The 21,840-nt window shown below is 47.6% G+C and overlaps 8 protein-coding genes across 8 annotated transcripts; 7 read left to right on the forward strand and 1 right to left on the reverse strand.

Annotated features, from left to right (window-relative positions):
- Positions 1 to 64: 64 nt before the first annotated feature.
- On the forward strand, positions 65 to 2,054 carry VE01_07770 (uncharacterized protein; the record flags this gene model as incomplete). Its single annotated transcript, XM_018277203.1, has 2 exons — positions 65 to 185; positions 259 to 2,054. The coding sequence occupies 2 exons, from the start codon at positions 65 to 67 to the stop codon at positions 2,052 to 2,054; spliced, it is 1,917 nt and encodes a 638-aa protein (XP_018128132.1).
- Positions 2,055 to 4,080: 2,026 nt separating this feature from the next.
- Positions 4,081 to 5,441, forward strand: VE01_07771 (uncharacterized protein). Its single transcript, XM_018277204.2, has one exon. The coding sequence runs from the start codon at positions 4,182 to 4,184 to the stop codon at positions 5,421 to 5,423; it is 1,242 nt and encodes a 413-aa protein (XP_018128133.1). The 5' UTR covers positions 4,081 to 4,181; the 3' UTR covers positions 5,424 to 5,441.
- Positions 5,442 to 7,254: 1,813 nt separating this feature from the next.
- Positions 7,255 to 8,044, forward strand: VE01_10809 (uncharacterized protein). The gene is made up of 2 exons (XM_059464259.1): positions 7,255 to 7,356; positions 7,428 to 8,044. Exon 2 carries the CDS (start codon positions 7,570 to 7,572, stop codon positions 7,891 to 7,893), a length of 324 nt encoding a protein of 107 aa, XP_059320242.1. The 5' UTR covers positions 7,255 to 7,356; positions 7,428 to 7,569; the 3' UTR covers positions 7,894 to 8,044.
- A 4,169-nt stretch (positions 8,045 to 12,213) lies between these two features.
- VE01_07772 (uncharacterized protein) lies at positions 12,214 to 14,219 on the forward strand (the record flags this gene model as incomplete). Its single annotated transcript, XM_018277205.2, has 6 exons — positions 12,214 to 12,294; positions 12,360 to 12,412; positions 12,528 to 12,596; positions 12,620 to 12,703; positions 12,984 to 13,320; positions 13,361 to 14,219. The coding sequence occupies 6 exons, from the start codon at positions 12,214 to 12,216 to the stop codon at positions 14,006 to 14,008; spliced, it is 1,272 nt and encodes a 423-aa protein (XP_018128130.1). The 3' UTR covers positions 14,009 to 14,219.
- Positions 14,220 to 14,452: 233 nt separating this feature from the next.
- On the forward strand, positions 14,453 to 15,228 carry VE01_07773 (uncharacterized protein). The gene has a single exon (XM_018277206.2). The coding sequence runs from the start codon at positions 14,790 to 14,792 to the stop codon at positions 15,138 to 15,140; it is 351 nt and encodes a 116-aa protein (XP_018128131.1). The 5' UTR covers positions 14,453 to 14,789; the 3' UTR covers positions 15,141 to 15,228.
- A 372-nt stretch (positions 15,229 to 15,600) lies between these two features.
- VE01_07774 (uncharacterized protein) lies at positions 15,601 to 15,966 on the forward strand (the record flags this gene model as incomplete). The annotated part of the gene is made up of 1 exon (XM_018277207.1): positions 15,601 to 15,966. The coding sequence occupies one exon, from the start codon at positions 15,601 to 15,603 to the stop codon at positions 15,964 to 15,966; it is 366 nt and encodes a 121-aa protein (XP_018128128.1).
- A 342-nt stretch (positions 15,967 to 16,308) lies between these two features.
- Positions 16,309 to 17,654, reverse strand: VE01_07775 (uncharacterized protein). Its single transcript, XM_018277208.2, has 2 exons — positions 17,186 to 17,654; positions 16,309 to 17,133 (listed from the first exon to the last, which is right to left on the reverse strand). Exons 1-2 carry the CDS (start codon positions 17,433 to 17,435, stop codon positions 16,319 to 16,321), a joined length of 1,065 nt encoding a protein of 354 aa, XP_018128129.1. The 5' UTR covers positions 17,436 to 17,654; the 3' UTR covers positions 16,309 to 16,318.
- A 1,121-nt stretch (positions 17,655 to 18,775) lies between these two features.
- On the forward strand, positions 18,776 to 20,140 carry VE01_07776 (uncharacterized protein; the record flags this gene model as incomplete). The annotated part of the gene is made up of 4 exons (XM_018277209.1): positions 18,776 to 19,066; positions 19,148 to 19,297; positions 19,391 to 19,774; positions 19,820 to 20,140. 4 exons carry the CDS (start codon positions 18,776 to 18,778, stop codon positions 20,138 to 20,140), a joined length of 1,146 nt encoding a protein of 381 aa, XP_018128127.1.
- Between the last annotated feature and the right edge of the window lie 1,700 nt (positions 20,141 to 21,840).

A 21,840-nucleotide genomic window follows, 5' to 3' on the forward strand; every position in this document is an offset into this window, starting at 1 on the left:
CTGCCCGGGTACCAATCTTGCATTCCTTCCTTCCAGTCTGCTCAATGGATGTAACACTCCAGGTATGGAAGAAGAAATTCACAACTTGGTACGCCAAAAGATCTGCGAAGTGCTAACACTTTGCGGATTAAAAAATGGCAACAATGAGCAGCTCAAGGAAGAAATTGTTAATATTTCCAGAATTGGTAAGTAATCAACCAGCTATACTTTACTTCGTCGCTAATACTGGTGCACTTAATAATATCCGACTTGATGTAGGAATAAAGGGAGACTTAGAATCAAATGATTTTGTATTGGTACGCGTCCACAGGTCCAATCGCGTCAAATCTTCTGTTCAAAAACGAAAATTCGATAATCTGAAGGGTTTAACAATTCCTTGCAAGAGGAAACGGAAGTCGTCCAAGTCTGCCACATCTGCCAAAAAGGATACGACTATCAAATCACCGGCTGCTATCATTGAGTTCAGCGCCGATGTGGACACGACGGTCGGCACACACTCTGCAGTCGATGAGCACGGCACAGATGCGGCTGTAGAGCACGCAGCGGTCGACACAGTAGCTGCTGTCGATGGGCGAGGCATTGATGTGGCTGTAGAGGACACAACGTTTGATACCCCCTCTGAACATGTTAAATCGGTCTCAAATGGGGTTATGACGGACTCTTTGCAATCGTCGAGGCAAACGGACAACCCAAGCCCCGAATCATCCTCTACGACAGCAAATACCCATATAGGAGCGCAGCCAAGCCTACTACTCTCGTGCAAACTACCTACTACGGCGGATCTTTTATACCCCGAGCATGCAATTTATGTTGTAACCTCGGTGCTTCTGGAGTTGGTAAATCGACATGATAGGATTGGGCAGTTCGGCAACCGCACCGAAAGGGAAATGGTGACGAGCACGACAAGTAGTACCAAGATACGTGCGTTTACAAAACAGCTTGCTAGTTTGGAATATGAAGCTGCAGTTCATGCTATCTCGAAGAGAAACGCGAGGCATGCAGCTAACGGCATACAAATTGATAGTGATGAAAACGCATATTGGGAAATAATCTTGAAAGGTGTCAAAATCCTTGATCCCGCGACCTTGCCTAAGGAATCATATAAGGGACCCCTTGGTTGTTTTAGCGCTGCTGAGAAGGTCGCGACAGAAAACTTTATGAAACGCGCTGGCTTTGGAACGAGCCCGGAAAACCAGCGGCAGTGTCGCTGCTTCTGGAAAGCCTTGTTCGATATTCGGAAAGCAAGTGTCGAGATGATCACTTGTTACCGAACTGCTGAGTTTACCCAATACTGCAAAACATACCCGAGAAGGTCAGACATTTCTCTTGTTGACACTATTGTGTCCTGGGAAAAGGTTTACGGACCTCAAATCGACCAGCTTGAGAGCCGAGTGTTTGAATATCGCAAAGGAGATTTTTCGGGCAGATCCCGTCTAATGCAAAAGCATGTCGCCGGAAGACTTCAAGTTGCGGATTCATTATGGAATGATGCTTCCAATGAGTGGTGCTCTAATGACGAAAAGGCTGCTTTCAAGCTTGCGACGACAGTCAAAGCAACTTCGTCAAAGAGTCTAGCAAGCCTTTTCAATGATCGTGCTAACACCCACCAGCATTGGAATAAAGCTATCTTTATATCTTTTTGGCCACACGGCGACAAGCGCCTCGCTGTCAGTCCTATAATTCCAGTACTTCCAGGGGATTTCTTAGGCATCTACTCTGGAATCGTCCGATTTTCAGACATCGCGAGTAACTCGCATGCTATCCCTGGGCCTGAACCAAAACTTTGGTTAGACTACTCGCAGAATACTGGGACCCTTAACCAGATGCAAGTTTCGAAGCATAATGCTGACGCAAATGTACATCTACGCTGGGAGGCTGTCAATGAGCAGGATGAAACAGGCTCTTGTGAATCGTGGCGGGTCTTAGTTATAGCTAGCAAGGCTATCATTATCCTCCCCTTCGCGGTTGAGTACTCATCTTCGCCTTATCCTTCATCTTCTATATCACCCCCAATATTCTCATCTCCATCTCAGGATCCAGGCCATCTGCCCTAAGAAAGATTAGCATCGCTCCATGCCCCATGCTCCCAGATAGCCCGCATCTGGCGTAGCTGCTCCTTTTTGAATCGGACGCCAGTTAGACGGTGGCGTACGTCGACGGACATTCGGGAAGCACGGAAGACAAAGGCAAGGAAGCGCTTTAATAGTTGGCGATACTTTTTTGCGCTCGACTGTAATGCAACCAAGGTGAACGGTTTTGGGTAGCACGTCTGCGGCTTAGTGCTCCTGAGCCAGCAGAGAATCGTACGGCCGGTATGTCGCATAGTGTCCTCCCAACGATCAACCATATGATCTATAGCTACCATCAAGAGAGCAATCCTGGCCTCGTAAATCTTGCGGACTCACGGGTTCTAGATCCGCAGGGTTTGACCTTTGCCCAAGAACGTGATCTGTTCGCGGAGAGCTGCAAGGCATCTCGGTCAAACTCCGTAAAATATCACGGCGGAAACCCTGATAAATGATTTCCCATCGCGTCCGCTCCATCCACGGACGTGTTCCGGCTAGCATTGGTGGGGTCATATTTGTACTATGCGTCGGCTCCTGTTCTTCTGTCCTTTGGATTTCTCGTTGCTGTAATTACTGCATATGTTCGCCTACGCTCCATCCAGCAACCGGCTGAGTTATGCTCCCATTCTTCTCAACGGTCTAGTATTTCCGAGAGGAACCATGAATCCAAGTTTGCAGGTAGACTTCATCATAGTAAGGGTCCACCCTCTTGCGTGAGGCATTCCGACCGTTGAGGTGTTCCTTTGACGCGTGCCGAGAGTATTCCGTGTAGTTTATGGTTCGGTAGGGGCATGCGCGGCAAGCAAAGCCGTGTCATAATCCCGAAGCATACGGTGGACCTGCGAACCATCATCGCGCGGAGCAACATCAGCAGGATTGCGGAAGGGATATGGATGTCCGTGCTTAAGATAGCGAGTAAGGCCGTCCCGGAGCTCTTTTGAGATGTTGTGTTTATCACGGAGGTGGGAAGGAGCCTGAGACCTAGAGACGGAGAGTGCAAATCCGCACTCACCATGGCAACAAATCAGAATGCGCTCTGTGTCGTCAGCAAATAGCTGAAGCGCAGACAAGTCAAAGGCGCCAATAGAAGCCATTTCTGGTCCTATAGCAGGATTCTGGACCATGTTCTGCAATACTAATAGGAAAAAAAAATCTACGATACAACACTTGCCACAGTTCCAGCGCGTCCCTCGTGAGTGCACGTGCCATAAATAGGGGTTACGACGTAACACACATGGTTCTGGTGAAACCCTCATTAAAGCACAGACCAGTTTCGTCGGGTTATGTCGTAACACCTTCAACCCTTATGACCGTATACCCCTATTATATTTTCCTCTTCCATCGAAACTCTCCCATCGGAAAGAGCGCTAGACAGGGGTAGCTCTAGCCAATCAACATGTCGCAATTTTACTCTTCCTTCAAAAGAGGAGCCTCACATAAGTGGTAGGTGCCAGCAAACTCGACGATCTCCATCTCCTGATGAATTGCCAAAAATTCAAGGCCCCGCTGAATCTCGAGAGCTCGCTCTAGCGACTCGGCCGTCAAGCGCTTTAGCATATCAATGGTCACACCATAACTTTCTGCTGTCTCGGCCTTTTTCACGCCCCTATCGCGGGCAAGCTTCTTGCTGATGGCAACCGGTATGTGCCGCCAATCTTGAAGCGTGTCCCCAGAATCCCTATCTACACAACCGAACTTTTTTTTTCATTGCCCATCCCATGTATGCCCCAGAATGCTCCTATATAATTTTTCGTATCATAAAAAACACATTTCGTCAAAAAACATTCCGTCATATAACAATCGTGGTTCCCTGCCCCCACACGAAACCGTATAAAGAAACCCCAATCGCACACTCCAACAACCCGTGTCGTAGTAAACAGGTTGCTGCAATTGCCTACCAGTGTCGCTTGTGGGTACTTTTATGAGGGAAATATTACCCAATGAGAAGAACGTGTGCAATGTGTGCAATGTCTGCAATGAGTGCAATGAGTGCAATGAGTGTCTGCAATGAGTGCAATGAGTGCAATTTTATGAATATAAACTCGGGAAATTTGGCCAAAAGCTAAGCGTGTATCCATCAATATTATATTACTTTCTTGGTTGCAACAAGCCACTATGGAACTTGGCAACAGCGACAAGCGCATTCACATACCAGCCGAAACACTGTCCTTGATATTCTCTTATCAAAGCCTAGAAGATGTCAGAATAGCGCGACTAGTATGTACGACATTCTATTCTCTCGCGAGTTCGTACTTCCTCGATACGGCTATTGCAGGATCCCAAACAGCAACGATACAAAGAATTGAAGCTATTGCCAAACACGCTGTTTTGAGGACAACTGTCACAACTGTGGTATACTCGGTATGTTCACTAAGCGGTGAATATTCCACAGTCAGTGACTACTACAAAGATATGCGTATGCGTCATCGATACTCGGGGAAACAACTTCCTACGATTGAGCAGTGTGAGAGACATTGGATCGAATATCAAAGGATATACAAAGACCAAGTAGAACTTCAGAAGGGTCAGGATAAATTTCGAATCCAGAATGCTTTGCGCCACATGCCGAATGTCAAACATTTAGTACTATCAGGTACTGCATGGAAACTGAGCTCTCATCCTTTAAATACGATGTGGTGTCAACCGGACTATACTATCATCGAACCTAATACCGACCCAGACAACGGGCCCCAGCAGTTCTCTCACGGATTCAACGTCATGTCTTCTGCATTGTTGTCCAGCAACATATGCCTATCATCACTTTCATGTACAAATCCGACATATACCAGCGACAGCTTCCGTTCATCATACTTCACTGAAAACTCACAAGGGCTGTTTCGCTCGTTGCGGAGGATTGTCTTATACCTCTCTGCGGATTTCGACCAAACCCCTCTGTCTGACAATAAAGTAGGACAGTGCATCTCCGTTGCAAGCAAGCTGGAAGCCCTAGAACTTGTATTCGAACCAGAGGGGCAGCGGCAGATTATGTTTCCTCGGATATTACTCGCTACATGGCCCGAACTCTATCACCTCAAGTTGGAAATCGATATTGACTACGGCGTATTTACTGATTTCTGCCAAAGACATGGGAATAGTTTACGCTCCTTGCACTTGGAGAATGTTCACTTGTTTGGAGGGACTTGGGAGATGCTATTGCAGGTAATGAAGGATTGTCTGCATCTCACCAAGGTCTGTCTTGGTACTCTTTCCGAAGATCCTCATCAAGATAGACTATGGGAACGACGAAATGGACTTGAAGAACAAGACTGGCAACGCCTTTCAGAAGCTGAAGAGTATCTGCTTTGTGGAGGCGAAAACCCTTTCAGAAATAACACGTTTCAACTGGTGTCCCTTTAAGTTGGGAGAAGAATTGGGAATGATTTCCGCGTATTCTGTTAGAATCCGGCCATTAGGATAGGGGCATTACACCTCTGGGATACATCGTCTTGCATATCATATCAATTTATTCTACTATTTATCCCAGCCGCGCTCTACATAGTTTAATTATCTATAACCCAGTCTTCTAACTCCTGCCCTTTTCCAAACGCCTCGAGCCAATGATCAAGCTGGTTAAATACTTGAACCAAAATACTTGCCCTAAGATAGCGCCAGCTAGCTCTTCGAGAAAACCATTCTAGCATCATCGCAGTCACTTGCTCGACATCTTCCTCACCGAATGCTGCGTTTCTCACCCATATACCTTTACTCTGCATCCATTTATACATCTTCTCAACAACGACATCAGGGCCCACCACCATTATAGCCGCCACAGCCTCATTAACAACCCCTTTGTCAGCCTCAACCCAAGCACTCTTGTCAGCACTCCTGTCCAGGAACCTATGTACCCCCTCAGTAATACCCTATTCAACTATCACCCAGCCTTCATCTCTACCCTCCCCATCTAACTCACTCCTGTCCTCCAAATCGCTCCCCACCCAACACATCTCCTCATAATTCCCCCAACAACACTCTTTCCCATAACCCACATTATCTTCTGACTTGGCCTCCACCTCCTCCATCTTCTCCACTAATTTCTCTTCCGCCCGCCTCCCCTTCTCCTCACTATCCTCCACCTCCCAATACTCCTCTTCTTCCCCGTCTAACCTACCACCCCACGACTGCATCCTAACTCTCTTCCATAGCCTCCCCTCCAGCAGTGCCCGTACCGAGCGGTGGATGAGAAAGCATAGTGGAGATGAGCATCAATGGAAGAGCAAAGAGAAAGGAGGCTGAACCAGCCAAGAAGGCCCATGGCGGAGGGAGCCCATTGCCAACAATTTTTAAAGCAGGGGCTTAAAGTCACGGTATTTCGAGGTCCAACCCGTCGAGACAGGGCCATGTCCCTGTCTTCACGTCCCACCCACTCTTCGTATGATTTGAACAGGGAATCAGAAGGAGACAGGGCCAGTGTGAGCGCTGATGAAGAGATGTTAGACTTGAACGAAGAATCAGAAACAGACTGGGCCAATGCGAGCCGATGAAGAGTTATCACTAAGTGAGCCCGGGATTGACTTTGACCACTACGAGTCCGATTGGTTTATTTTACGGACGAAGCTGTGGAAGGTTCTTGGCTACGCGGTCATCGATGATAAGATCGAAATATGTTGCACAAGAAGCTAGAAGTCGAGACAATTGGCTGGCCTGTAGTACCTTTAATGGTGTTTTCCGACCGAGACGCGCACTCCTCAACCGCTAAACGTCGCCAATAACTGGAGGCATAGTGGGGTTATAATGCTGGTAGAGACAGGAATCAGATTCACGAGCATTTATATATTATGCTATCTCCGTTGCTACATTTAAGTCCCTTTGTGCTTCCTAGAGAACCCATTTCATCCGAGAGTAGGCCTCTGTTAACTGCCACCAAGCAGTAAATGTTCCTGAAACTTTGGTTACAATCTGTTCCCAATCTGATCGTAATTATCTCACCTTCAATAGGCCCCAGCTCAGCAAACCCCAATGCCCCAAGTAGCCATATCATCAAAATAGCCAGAGAAGCCATGTGATTAAGTTTCAAGTAAGGACTTTGAAATGCTGCGGATAGTGCTTTCTCGGGTTTTGGGGGTCATATACCAAACGCCTGAATTGAACCGTAAGTTTGCGTGGTCTTATCATCACTAATCCAGCCCCTGACGTCATCTCTATCCTGATAACTCATGCCTTAAGACCAATTGTGCTTCAACCTTCAACACCCCCACCGAAGTAGATACACACTCAATTTTAGATAAAACTACCGCTCCCAGCTTGTCCAGCTTGCATAACTTAACGTGAGAGTATGTCGCAGCCCGAGAAAGTGAGTTTCTATTTCGAACTTTGCAAACTTAAAAAGCAAGTCTACTATCTGACGAAGCACTCATATCACAGCTATACGTTTGTGAGCACCGGCTCTGCCAAGATGATCAATATCTCCGCGGTCTCAATGAAGTAATTGAGCACCTCCGTAAGAAACATAAGCTATCATTTATAAGACGGCCACATAGGCCGGGGGATCCAGACAGTCACAGGCATGTTTGGTATTGCTTCGATTGCGGGACTAAGACGGGCAAAGACCACAAAAGTTTTCGATCTGGTGGAGATATGTGGAAACATCTCAATCGCTGTCACAACTACGATTATGAGCTCGATAAAATCAAACTTGAGCTATGAGAATGGTAGGGTAGATTTGATATCGGAGGTGTCATTCGACTCCCTGTGCAAGGGCCTTGGGATATCTTCTTCGGTGGACAGGTTGCAGGAAATTGGTGGTGAAGGTATGCATAGGGCTTCGGAACCCGACTTGCAAATTCTATCAACTTCTCGAATACTATACTTCGCGGTCTTCTGCTACTGAGTGTCTTCTCGCGCTGTTGGACATCACGTGGAGCGAGGCAATTGAATCTGCGACTGGGACACGACGACAATTATGGATAGGATAGGATAGGATTCTTTGCTATTTCAAACTATATTATGGAAATTTTGAATTTAATCGATATATTTGGGGCTAAAGTACATTAGATGAGTATTTCTTATTTTATTTGCAACTTCTGTTAGTTATAACGTATTTCACATGCGAGTGGCCACCCCAAGCGAGTGGCCACAGAAAACGCGAAAACGCGTAGACTAAGAATAAACATATTGTATTGCAACAATGCAAGCTCAAAGCGCTTCAAAAGAAGATAGAACACTTTCAGCTATCGAGGCTATTAAACAAGGCTACATTCAGAATGTTAAGAGTGCTGCAGAAACGTACGATATCCCTCGAACAACACTACGGCGACGAATTCAAGGAACGACTTCTCGACGCGACTGTACCCCTAACTCACGTAAGTTGACTCCGTACGAAGAGTCAGCTCTCGTTCGGTATATCCTAGACCTAGATTCGCGTGGATTCCCACCCCGGCCACAAGCTGTGCAAGAAATGGCAGACCTTCTACTCTCTGAACGAGGCAAGAGCTCTGTTGGGAAGAACTGGACTACCAACTTCATAAAGCGTCGTACGGAAATTAAAGCAAAGTTTAGTCGGAAATATAATTATAAACGAGCAAAATGTGAAGATCCTAAGATAATTCAAGAGTGGTTTTCTCTCGTACGAAACATAGTTGCGAAATATGGTATCTTAGAGCAGGACATCTACAACTTTGATGAAGCAGGCTTTACAATGGGAGTTATTGCTACTACGAAGGTAGTCACAAGCTCAGAAGTAAAGAGTCGTCCAAAGACTATACAGCCAGGAAATAGGGAATGGGTGTCAATTATCCAAGGTGTTAATTCGTACGGATGGGCGCTCCCACCGTTCATTATTTTCAAGGCGAAGAATCACCTCTCTGCTTGGTATAAGGACTCAGGATTACCAGACGATTGGGTGATTACACTAAGTGAGAATGGGTGGACTTCAAATTCAATTAGGTACGAGTGGATTCAACACTTCGATTAGCATACAAGCACTCGTATGATCGGAACCTATCGCCTTCTTATTCTTGACGGGCATAAGAGCCACCTCTCTGCTCAATTTCAACACTACTGTACAGAACGGAAGATAATCACCCTCTGCATGCCACCACACTCCTCGCATATTCTTCAGCCACTTGACGTTAGCTGCTTTGCTCTACTAAAGCTTTCGTACGGACGTTAGATTGAAACCTTCGTACGGAACCGACTAAATCATATTACAAAGCTTGAGTTTCTCTCTGCATTTAAAGAAGCATTCAAAGCTGCATTTACAGAGCAGAACATTAAGAGTGGGTTCCAAGCTACAGGACTAGTTCCGTACGAGCCGCAGAATGTTCTCTCTCACTTGAATCTACACTTGAGAACTCCGACTCCTCCTATAGTTGAGAGTAGCAATTGGACTTCAAAGACTCCCCAAACCATAAGGGAGCTTGATTTTCAAACAGAGCATATTAAGAACCGTGTCGTACGACATCAGAATAGCTCTCCTACCTCAATTAATGATGCTATTAGCTGCCTTGTTAAGGGGGCTCAAGTTATGATGCATTCTGCTATTCTACTTAAGGCAGAAGTTAAGGCTCTACAAGCAGCAAATGAACAGAAAAAGAGGAGGGAAAGGAAGCAGAAGAGGCGTATAATACAAGGGGGTAGTCTCTCTGTACGAGAGGGAGAGGATATCCTTCAGAGTGCTGAGGTTGAAGCTCAAGTCCGTACGGAGGTGGCAAGTGAGAGTAGTCGGCGGGTGGGTTCTACAGGCCGACAGAAGCGCTGTGGCCGATGTGAGAAAATAGGTCATAATACCCGTACGTGCGAGAGGCGCCAGGAATCAATTACGATCGAATAAGGGTCGTTATGTAGTGTGGTGGTGTAGTAGTAGGTGGTAATAGTCAATTTTAGTGTTTCTGTGTGGCCACTCGCTTGGGGTGGCCACTCGCATGTGAAATACGTTATTTATTTTAATCTTCAGAGATATGAATAATATTTGCAACTCTTAAGAGAAATCCTAGGAGTTTTATTAGAAACCTTCTGATTTGTAGTTGACCTTCAAATCATCTATGTTCTCTAGCCAATCCCAGGCAAAAATCTGACATTATCCATAATAATCAATACCAGAGCATTTCTTCGGTAATTTTGCAACACGGAGAATTGTGCCACGTGTATGTACACGTGACGGTGATCGGTGATCGGTGATCGGCTTTTAAATCAGTCTTCAACCTGCGTTGTTTGAACACAGAATAACCCGCCTGAGTCGCGCCCCGGCAACGTCTATCATTATTATTCTATATATAAATTTTGGATGAAACTGGAAATTGTGTGCTCCATCCGTTTCATTCCGCGTTTGCAAAGGCACTGTCGCTCCTCGTCGTGCGAGGCTGGGCCTCTCTGGATCCTTCCCAGTGCATGGCCCCTCTTGATGCTCCAGATCGTGTTTGCAGAACCGACCTCGACCTGTACTTGGAGAGGCCACTCGCCAATAGGTGGAGTGGCCTTGCTATAGGGCTGCGAGGGTGTAATAAATGCCTAGAATACAGCAGTGCGCTGGCAAGAGCTGCCGCATCTTAGTACATTGGAACGCATTGGTGGTGTGCGTATGCGTCGTACTTCAACTCGTCCCCCATTTGAGCAGGAGAGCTGCGACGTTTCCTCTCGCATTCCTGTATTAGGAAACATGCAGATGCAAACACAAGCACATCAAGACAGTTTGGCCGATCCCTTATAACTATTTGTATACATTGATAACAGCACGGACCATCTAATCCAAGAAAAAAAAATCACGAGGCAGGCAAGCGGTAGATCTACACCTAGGCTTCCGTACGATTTCTTACTCGGTAAAGATCTCTGCCAAGTTGCTTATAGGCATAGTTGGTATACTTGTATGCAGAGAGAAGTAACATCAATGTCGTATATAGAGCGGAGAACCCGCTACCTCGCAAGGTTACCCCGGTGAGACTAAACTATGCCCGGCCATCAAACGGAATGGGCCGTGAGCCACGCTCAGGACATGGATTAACGTCATTGATGTTTCTTATTGCCGTGTCCACGTATAGCCTTAAGCTAATTAAAGTATGACTGGAGTCGTCGCATTCATGTGCACGCTCGGTTCCTCCACGTGCCTCGAAGGGTGGACCTTTTGTCGGTGGAATTGCAACATCGCTGGGTTTTGCCAACACACATCCGGCAAATTGATCGACGAACGGTCGCCTCTCTTTTTGTGTCCTAACTCAAGCGCATCATTTAATTGTCTATCCAGCCTTTGACAGAGTCCTTGTCCCACGGAACGCATTCGGCCGCAGCAGCCACAGAGACATCTTGTGAAGGGGTGGTATACTTCTAGGTCAGCACACAACGCTGGTCAAGGCTCCCAATCGCTGCTAATGTTCGCGTCCGGTGGGTCTCTGGCGGCCTCTACATTTTTGTGTTCTTGGGTATGGTTTGAGTCGGGACAGCAGCATGAGCTCGTCGAGTTCGTCTAAGCATGCCAGCCTGGCCATTATTAATTGCCCGGGTCAATTCCTATCCCGATCCTGGGCTTGTCGGCTCAACCCCAATACACTGCGCGTTCTATCGAACGATGTGTTGGTGCAGGGATTGCGGAAACCAGCCTTACAACGATACGCAGGGCGTATGATAATAAGGGTAGTTGAATGGTAGTTGGCGGTAGATGACGTGATGCGGCCCATCAATGAAGCAAAGGGCGCTAAGGGGGGAGCTTATTGCAACGTCAAGGGCATGCATTGCAAGGCCAAGCCACGTAAACCTATCTAAATGCGCACAAAATGAGTGGCGAAAGTACACATTACTAGATCCAATTAATTGGGAACTTATTGGCGATGCTTAAACTCACTCGAGGGTGGCAAAGATGGGAAGAAACGTTTGTTGGGTTGGTAAGATTGTTTGAGCTTACTCGAAAGTGAACAAAAGTTAAATGAGGATCTATGAGGAGGTTGCTAGAGGGAAAGTACTGATCGTGCTACCCGATATATATATACCCTGACCCCTTACCAACATGAGCAAGGCTCTGGTGTTACGATATATTGAATTTCAAACGAGTTGGTCATATGATCTTGAAGGGTTGCTCTCCTTATTTGCTTCCTTGGCCGCATCAACGGCAACGCTAGGAAGGTTGGACAACGCTAATATAATACTGACCGGGCAACGCCCCCAAAGTAACTGCCAGCCTATCAACGGGACGCTACCGACTATCGCGGATGTTGATTGCATCATGACCATGGAAGTTTATCCTAATAAGGTGGAACGCCTTGCTTTGCTCCTATTTGATGCACACTTGGAGACGCACGGTGAGGTGCGTCTCCAAGCACCCGATGGATCCCCATCAAATGGTACGTAGTTCTAATAATAAATTACAAGATCCGGCTTACTGGAGTCGCTTCCGCACAGCTGGCCACGGGGCTCGACCATAAGTAAGAACCCGATCACATTAGCAGTATCTCGTACGCCGTGGCGGTCAACCTGAACTGCCTCGATGCTGACGGCCACAGAAGTCAGCGGTTTGCCAGGTTGCTGACCGCAATATAGTGTAGGGGGAGTGTGTGTCATCACGATCAACGTCGGGGATGACATCTTACCCGTTGGCCTCCAACTTGCGTATGGGAACCTGACGTCGCCAGGGCCACCCGGTTCTTCCAGGATCATGTCTTCGCGGTGATGAAGGACAACATGAGCTTCCAGAACGACGGGGCGGAGGTTCTGTCGTAAGACTACGCGTATAGCATTATTAAGCGGTCGATACGGTATCATCCCGTGGATCACCTGGTGACGCAGGGGATTGCCACGGCGGCGCTGACGCTGCCCGAGTCGGCAGCTAAGGGGTCCGCGCGCGTACGGGCAATACATCAACGTCTCCTCCGGCGAATGCAGGGCTCCGCCACGCCGGATGACCGGGACGTCAGCGCATCCACCACGTGGTGGAGGGGAGCGAGTTTGCCTTCCGCATGGAGCAGGTCATTAGCCTTGACGTGACGCGGCTGACAGCGTCTCGGCGCAACCTGCGAACAATCCTGCGACCAATCTTCCAACTGGTGCGGTGTTATCTGCAAGAAACATCACACTACTCGCATCTGCTGCGGTGGTTCCGGCCGACGGTGTTTCCGCAGATCTTGGGGTCGTTCGCGCGGGTATTCGAGCTGGGTCTGGACGAGATGCTCCGTCGATTCCAGACGCAGAGGTCCTAGGGGCTAGGCGTGGCACTGTTAGAGGGCGTTGCGGCTCTCGATCGGTTAGGTCACTATTGTTTCACGGGATCGTCGAAGGCGCTCGCGAGCTCGGTGCTGGGGCCTCTGAAGACGATGGAGAGCCTGATGAAGGGAGGGTGGCCTTACCTTGATCCGCAGCTGCTTGACCTCCGTTAGGGCGAGGGTCGTTTCGACAGCATACGATGGCCTCGGACGAAAAAAGGGCGACCTATCTTCCTGCGCGTGGCATCTCTCAGCTTCCACTACAGACCGGAGGTGGGGGCGAGCCGGCACAGCCTTATCTGGTTCCGAGACCTAGGGGCCAAATCAATCGGCGGCCCGGATGGGGCGGGAAAATTCCTGGAGGAGGTGTTCTGCGACCTGTGGCAGGCAGAGATGGTAGCGTTTGTCAGTCATCAGGTTCGACGGCAGTGGTCTGGAGCGACGGCAACGACAACAGACTCTGGTGGAGACGTGGAAGGAGTCGGAGCATCCGTTCTCGTGGAGCACCTTCGAGCTATCTGGCGACTGACGGCCCGTGACGCTATGACAACAGGGGCGTCGACGGTTATCCCTAAGTCGCGGCAAGACTTTGCGCGGGAGATGTACCAGGGGTGCGTGGGCAAGCACGGGCCGACTCGACAGGGGCTCTCATCGCTGCACTCGACGTGGTTCGCGGTTCTTCAAGCGGCGCTCACGTTCACACCAGTGGACAGGGTGTCTGAGGAGCAGTGGCGCAGCGAGATCGGGGCGGCGATGCTGTCGCAGCAGGTCGAATGCATGCCTGGGTCACATCGTGCGCGGATCACGCAACGCCCTGCCTGATAATTGACACTATGCGGAGCCAGATTTGGAGTCTCGAGCATTTTCACGTGATCCGGTCTCGTCTGAGACCTCCCTCTTAGTGATGTACACGACTGCGGCTCCATCTACTATCTGCAGAGCAGCAGCAAATATGTCCTTTGCCTTCGCCATCTTGTCGTCTCCAGTCCTGGGGGTAGAGAGTTACTGCACTGTTCTGCAATTTTAGAAGGGAAGCATATTTAGAAGTTATGAATCAATATATTCTTTAGCACATAATTGTAACTCTCCGTGATTGATCGGCATTTTATATATCATGTGATACCTTGAGGCTGCCTACGTGCTCGATATAACAGGATTTTCCTTTACTTTGGCTGAGCGAGATCCTAGCTTTACCTAACTGGTGCAGTCTCTCAAAACTCAGGCACTAGTCGATTTAGGTGGTGTTTAGGCCATGTATATGCCATGGGGTAAGGCGACGCGACTTTACGCGTCAAAATGCAATCTGAAGTATGATGTCTCAGGCACTCGCAGCCATATAGAATTTGAATCGGCGATGGCATAACTCAAATACCGCTCCTGTCTTAGATGTAAGAGTCAGTGTGGTGCCACGACTCTCAACTGAGTCTGTAGAGCGGCCTACTTATATACGCAGGCTCATTAGCGGGTTTACTCTATCAAGATAAATAGCGGTGTGCCTACTGAAGTTTGCGCTACACATATCACGCAACCTCCAATAACCTCAGAGCAAAGCCTTACAGAGTTACTCTACGAATCCCATAAACGACGCTAAAATCTATCAAATATGTCCGCCCAAAACGAAAGAGTCCAAGCCAGCTGCAAAATCATTTGGGGCGAGGCAGACTACGACTTCGATCTTGAGACAGACGATTGGGTGACATATGCTTATGTCGTCAGGAAGGACTTTGGATCACGCTTTGGACCACCATTGACAATGACTGGAATTTGCAACTCAGAGACGCATGCTTGGGAAGAGCTAGAAAGGATGCTAAGTGTATGGGCTAAGCAGGTGCAAAGTGGAAAGCCGATGACAAAGTCTCAGTCGATAGAGATATTCGGGGGACCAAATGGGCGGAACAGTTACATTTTGGGCAAGTTTATTGATGAGGCAGAGAGAAGAGGAATCAATCATTAAAACGGCATAAACATTGGTTTTTAATAGCACATGCCGCATTATCAATAGAATATTCTGTCACTAGGGCTTTTGTTGGTACAGTACTATGTGATCAATGGTATATATTATTTCAGCTTATAACTCGAAATGTGGGATGAGAGTTGTATTTATGAGAATCCCCATTGTATACTGAGAGTCAGTGCACCTGTAACAAGCACGACATATTTATAACCATCATAGCTGCCGGCGATACGATATCCTCTATCCCATTTACACACCCATACATTTACACATCCATATGCCGTTGGTGGCGAGCTGAACTGCTGTTGCATTCTATCACAAAGGATCTACCCAATATCGCCTACTTGATAATCGAGATACGAACGGCCCCGGGGGTAGCATAAAATTCACCAGGCTCCACGCCAGTGGCCCAAAATATTCTGATGAGAGGGTTGAAAGAGCCTCTGGCTGTAACGATGGCATGTTGTATGCCCCGAAATCCATCCCAATTAAAGAGTGGGACGACGCAGGTATAGAGGCGGCTAAACGCACCATTTTACAAGAAGCACAAGTTCTCGTCGCCGCTCGCCATGGCCACGTTGTGAAAGTTATCGAGAAATATTTCCCTAACGACGAGCATTATACTCTCTCGATATTCCCAACCCGATTGATATCCGTTGTCGTCCCGACGGCTCGCTGGCCCACCTATCTCGGCGTCGGTAGCTCTCCTCAAGTCCTCACCATCAACCGCGCCATGAAAGCAGCGAACATGCAGCTCCAGCGCTTCAATCTCGAGGACAGCTTGGTTATTTACGTACGAGAAGCAGATGGTAGATGGATCCCATAAGAATGTTTATGTGAGTGCGTTGATCAAAGGTAGCGGGCGTTTCGACTGGAAGGGTCCGTTGATTGTTCATGGTCAGCCGGGGACGGCGTTGGAGCCTTTTATACACCGAGATATTGTCCCAACGGATCTCCGCCTCGCGGTTGATTACTTGAGGTCATACGATGGATTACAAGTTCATCCTTTCGAACCAACTTCTGCATAACACTCAACAAGCAATTTGACCATAACGGAGTCAGTATCAAAGTGTGGAGCGTGCTTGGAGCAAATAATGGATGATGAGATACATCTCGGCCACAGCTCGGGAATGTGTTAGGAATGAGCACAAGAAGTTTGAAAAATTACCATTTTTATCTTAAATCGTAAGGCCAGAAAGACTCTCCAGACCTGTTTCATCAACGAGTGCTCGTATACTTGCTATAACAACCTCTTCGGATGATTCATTTATGAAACCCCAAAATAAAATGCCTGGCTTGAGCAATAGCTCGATCAATGGCGAAAGAAGATCTTCTTGTGGCCCAGCTAGAACCTTCCCAAACTCGACCATCCTCTGACAGATATCTTCTAGCTCAATAGGCTGTTGGTATTCCTGTATCCATTTACGATACACTCCAAGGGTGCGAGCCCTCACAAAGCACCGCTTTGAAAGGATATTTGCAGGCGACAGATATAGTTTATCCCACGCAACCCACCTCACCAATCCATCATCAGAAATTTTACCCACTGATACATACTCGTCGCAATTCCGCGCCCATTGTTGGAGACCTTGTTCAATGAGAGAGTCCTTACCTTCGCCTGCGAGAAACTTGAGAACATCCGAGACTCGGAAAATGATTGTGCCCGAATTCTGCTGCAGCTTCTTAACGTCGAATATAGCAAGGCCAACTTCATCCTGACCTCTATGTATCCATTTCTGCCCTGCTGTGTGAATTGTCCATTCGAGTATTGGACTCATTGACACGAAATATGTCTCACTCTTTGCTTTCCTTGTCTTGCCCAGATGTTCGGCCAAATCCTCTACGAATTTATCGATGGAGTGAGTGCGCCTGAACCCGAGGTCGAAAGGCACATCCAGGTCCGGGACAAATGTAGGCTGGCTCGTAGCCGCGTGCTTGTGTGCACGGAAGAGAAAATTAGGATCGGAGGGAGTTGTCCTAATAGTATCGAGAACTGCAAATTCATGTCAGCTCAGCCTTGGAAAGGCATAGTGTAGTAGACGAACACTTAGCCCATGTGAGCACATTCCTTATTCCTTCCACTGCAGTGCGAAGATCCGTCTCCTGCCCTCGCGAACTGATATCTGTCAGAACAGACTCACAAGCGCCAGTGAAGGTAGAGAGCGTCTCTATTGTGGTCTTCAAATCATTGAGGGTATTCGTGCGCGGCGCTTCCGAAAGTTGATCTTGGACTAGACGGTATAACTCATTTGATATTGATAGACGGTCGCGAAACACTGTTCGTGGTACTGCCATGCTTTGATGCAGAGTTAGGATAGATTCACGATATGATGCTGTTTTATGCTCAAGGCTGTGGCGGAGGCGGGGTCAGCAAGGAGATAGTGTGGGGGTGATTGCTACGCGTGACTTTCGATCATCAAATGTGTTGGACTCCGTGCTTGGTGCCCAGAGGCATTGTTGCGCCATGACTGCTGCCACAAGCGCCACACCACGGGGGTTGGCGAGCCTTCTTTCTAGTAAGCTCTACCTTACCACTTATGCGGGGCGGCCCTTCCGGAGAGAGGGCAGCGGCTGCGCGGCGCCCGTAATCCCTGCTAGCGTGGATTGCGGTCAAAGGGCAACGGTAAGAGGGCAGGGCAGCATCGTAAAACGGGCTCAATAACCATATAGCCATAGAATCAAATCATTAAAGGTCCTGTGGTAAAATTAGAGAGAGTGTGTTCTCATATAATCCGACTCATAGAGCTGTGGTGTGTCATACTTGTCACTCCTGTGTCATTCCTGGGCCTACGAGCCAGGAGCGACACCTCCGGGCTGAACCACACCGACTCTTGGGAAGTGTGCTGAAGACCACTGTGCAGCAGCTGAGCAGTTACGATTTGAGAACAGTCGAAAAGTTTAAAGCGCATAAACCTCGGCCGGAGGACAAGTGCGAGAAAATCCAGCAACTCACCAGCTATGGTGGGTCTCGCTGTCTGCACCCACAGTGCGACTATGCCACCCGTCGCCCTCGAAAAATGGGAGAGCATTGGGCTTCAGCTCATAATAGAAAGGCGACTGAAAATAGTGGTACTCCGTTATGGGAGAGTGTACACTGCAGACGTATTTACAAGTCCTGGGAGAATTGATTATTTTGTTGTGATTGATAATAAAAATGAGAAAAATTTAATCACATTGGAATTATCAGCACCATTGAAAAAAGAAGAGGAGGCTCTGTTCATGAAGTTAGAGGAGGACTACCAAGACGTCAAGGGGGATATTGAAGAGCAAGCCAATTGTCCATGACTATGCGGACTCTAGGTCCGAGAGAGTCCCTTAGCTTGAGCGAGTGGAATTCCCATCGCACACGGCCAAGTTAAAGGAGGAAGAGATCTGGTGCTCGTACAAGCTGCTATCAAATCAAGAGGTTGATGGGGGTGCTAAGGGTGCTACAGATCCTCACCTAGTTCGCATTCTGGCTGCCGCTGAGGCTATGTTGAGAGATGCCTACAGGCCATGTAGTGACACTTCGCCAGACCGGAAGATGACGCAGCAGCGGGCCAATATTCTGAACGAATTCCATGCTGGGGCGTCAGGGAAAGCAGATGGTTCCGGCATTTCAAGAACCCGTCGACCCTAGTCACGTATTTACTACTATGAAGCAGCTCCTAGTGTACTACTACCGCGTGGTGCATTGCGAGGGCGGCCATTTCACATGGGCTAAGCCAGACCAAGTGCCGCCTAGGGATATCATCCGGCCGACGAAAACACAGACTCAAGCTATAGACGAGATAATGGCAGCCTTGGCTGTTGAGGATGAAGCAGAGGCTGAGCTGGCTCTCAAGCATGCAATTCGGCGACTATATCTAGCCATGATTTGCCACACGGTTAGCAGCGTGCCGTTCAAATCACCCGTCTTAAGTTTCTGCGCTATGTTGGGCAGGAAAGTCCGTGGGAAAGGCCGGGAATTGTGGGAGGAGCCGGGGAATTTTAACAGCCATCTGTCCGCTCTAACTTAGGTTGCCTAGCTTGTGATCTTCGACTATGCTTGCTTCCACAAGCAGGATGATGAAGATCAAATCCCTGTCTTCCTTGCCAGAATGTGCAAGAAGTTCTTCCAGCAGCTGGCCGAGACACCATTTGGGCACATTTTGCAGTGGCGGCTCTATCTGTTTAAGGTTTAGAAGGCTGCAATTGCAAAGCACCAGGCTCGGTGGTCTCTGGACGGGCAGACCGTGGAATACCGTGGGGTAGAGCTATAGATGACGCAGATATTACATCTGGTTCTGTCCGAGTATCAGAAAGCCCACTCCCTGCTTTGGGATGAGCTATTATTTGGGGGCAAGGGCCTGATTCCCATGGAATCGTGGAGGCTAAAGGATGACCTAGATATGGAGGAGTTTGGGGGGTCATGGCTCTCTCATCCCAGCAACTCCGAATTCCTCGATGGCGCTAAGCTTGCTCTCTTCAGACGGATCCAGGGAAATCCCCAGTTGCGGGCTATGTTCTTGACCACGGCTGCAGACGGAAGTGTGGCCTTGTGTCCGAAGGCTATGAAGATCTACGAGGCACATGCTCAGGACTTCCTAGGGTCAGGGTTGATACTCTGCCACGTCCCACTAGGCCCGCCACTACGAGTATCCGAGTTGCTGTCAGTAATGTGGCGTAATACTGCCCAGCAGCGCCATATGTTAATGTAGGAGAAGCTAGTTATGATATATGTCCAGTATCACAAAGGCCAGCAGCAGTCGGGTGTTTATAAGGACAATATTCGGTTCCTCCCAAAGGCAATTGGGGATTTGTTGCTCATGTACATCGCATATGTCATTCCCCTACGGCAGATGTTTCTACGGCAGCAGACTCCAGGTGCTCTCATTTCCCCGTATCTCTGGTCAAAATTGGACGGGACGGTATGGGCTGATGACACGCTCGCGGCTTGCTTAGCTAAGGCCTGTACTCGTGCGCAGGTTCCGTGGTTCAAGACGGCACAATGGCGGCAGTTTGCAGCATCGATAATGTAGTGAAGCCTGATGCATCATCTGAATCATGAGATATCGCTTCAGATGATGCATCAGGCTTTGACTACCACGCTAAACCTAATCCAAATGCGCTTACCGCATTTGGACGCATTTTTGAGTCAAATCATCGTCCTCCTCATGTAGAGGGGTAGAATAAAACCACCTATGAATTTTGTAATGCTTTTAGATTATGTCCTTTAATACTATAATTGTATTACAGTCGTTACACTAGAATCCTATTATTAGTTCCCCTAGCGCTTTAAATGGTGGTCCTCCTGATTTAGGCAATGGAATATTTTTTAGGTTGTATAATATAAATTCCCCATACTTTTTAAGCAGTGGTCTTTGTCTTTCTATACCTAAATTATACACCTTACATAGATAATAATTAAAACCTTAGATAGCTATATAATGCAGTTTACATAGTAAAACCCTATACTCTTCATTATATTTAAATGTGTCGTTATCTTAGACGTTAATGTTGTTGACCCTACTATCCCATTTAATAGTTGCTTATTAAGTAACCCTAAGTTAGCTAATAACCACAACTTTAACCCTAGACCCCCTCTAACTTACCTATATTTAGCTAGTTAGACATTTAGTAGCAAGATCTATGTTTAATTAGCACTGTGCCTTAGCAGCAAAGCAAAATCTGTTGTTAATTTAAAGTTAAGACACTTCACGCATAGCTGATTTAACTCCTAATCTAACAGCTATGCTAAACCTAATCAAACTACACTAACTGCATTCAGACGCCTATTTAAGTCAAATCGCCTTCCTCCTTATATATAGGTGGTTTAATTAAAGATCTAAAGCTATAGAAGGAAGAAGAAGGGAAGTGGGCAAAGCCTAGAGGTCTGGCTTATAGCTATAGGCCTAAAACAGGTGCTGTTATAGGTGGTGTTTCACTACACCCCCTTACGTGTGGTCCGTTAGGACCTGTTATGGTCTGTGCAGAACTGTATTCACGTGGCATTAAGTGCATGCCCGTGACATAGCCTGCTTCTTAATGTCGCCCTTAACATCTTAGTAGTCGTTTTCCAGCTTTATAAAAAGATCCTTCTCTTCTTCCTTTAATGGTGTTGCTGAATCTAAGGTAATTAATTTTTTGTCATTTTTATTATCAACCACAACAAAATAATCAATTCTCCTAGGGCTTGTAAAATATGTCTGTAGCATACACTCTTCCTACAGCGGGTTATCTTCACTATGCCCTGTCGCTTTTTTATTATGAGCGGAAGCGCAATGCTCTCTCCTTTTCTAAGGGTGACAGGTGGCATAGTCACACCCTGGCTCTTGACAGCAGGACCCGCTATAGCTGGTGAGTTGCTAGACTAGCTCGCACTTGTCCTCTAGCTGAGGCTTATGCGCTCTAAGCTCTTTAATTGTTCTTAGGTTATAACTGCTAAGAAGCTAGATGGTGGTTTTTAGCGCATTTCCCAAGAGTTGGTGTGGTTCAGCTCGGAGGTGTCGCTCTTGACTCGTCAGCCTAGGGAGTATACAAGAATGACAAACATGACACACTACAACTTGGTGCGTTAGATTGTATGAGAACATGAAAGGGTTTATTAGCTAGGTAGCCTTCAATAAATTGATCTATATGGGAGTATATTTACTATTTTACTAAGTTTGTCTAATTACACTCTTACCGTTGCACTCTTACCAGAAATGGCGCTAAGCAGGGGTATCACGAGCCAATCACG

Source organism: Pseudogymnoascus verrucosus (genome assembly GCF_001662655.1).
Source record: "Pseudogymnoascus verrucosus strain UAMH 10579 unplaced genomic scaffold scaffold_39, whole genome shotgun sequence".
Taxonomy (NCBI): domain Eukaryota; kingdom Fungi; phylum Ascomycota; class Leotiomycetes; order Thelebolales; family Thelebolaceae; genus Pseudogymnoascus; species Pseudogymnoascus verrucosus.

What these genes read in the sequence shown, in the direction of transcription:
- VE01_07771 (XM_018277204.2), top strand. Translation starts at nt 4,182, where the DNA reads ATGGAACTTGGCAACAGCGACAAGCGCATTCACATACCAGCCGAAACA.
- VE01_10809 (XM_059464259.1), top strand. Translation starts at nt 7,570, where the DNA reads ATGTTTGGTATTGCTTCGATTGCGGGACTAAGACGGGCAAAGACCACA.
- VE01_07773 (XM_018277206.2), top strand. Translation starts at nt 14,790, where the DNA reads ATGTCCGCCCAAAACGAAAGAGTCCAAGCCAGCTGCAAAATCATTTGG.
- VE01_07775 (XM_018277208.2), bottom strand. Translation starts at nt 17,435, where the DNA reads ATGGCAGTACCACGAACAGTGTTTCGCGACCGTCTATCAATATCAAAT. An exon ending in TGTGCTCACATGGGCTAAGT is followed by an intron (nt 17,134 to 17,185) that starts GTTCGTCTACTA and finishes ATGAATTTGCAG; the next exon opens with TTCTCGATACTATTAGGACA.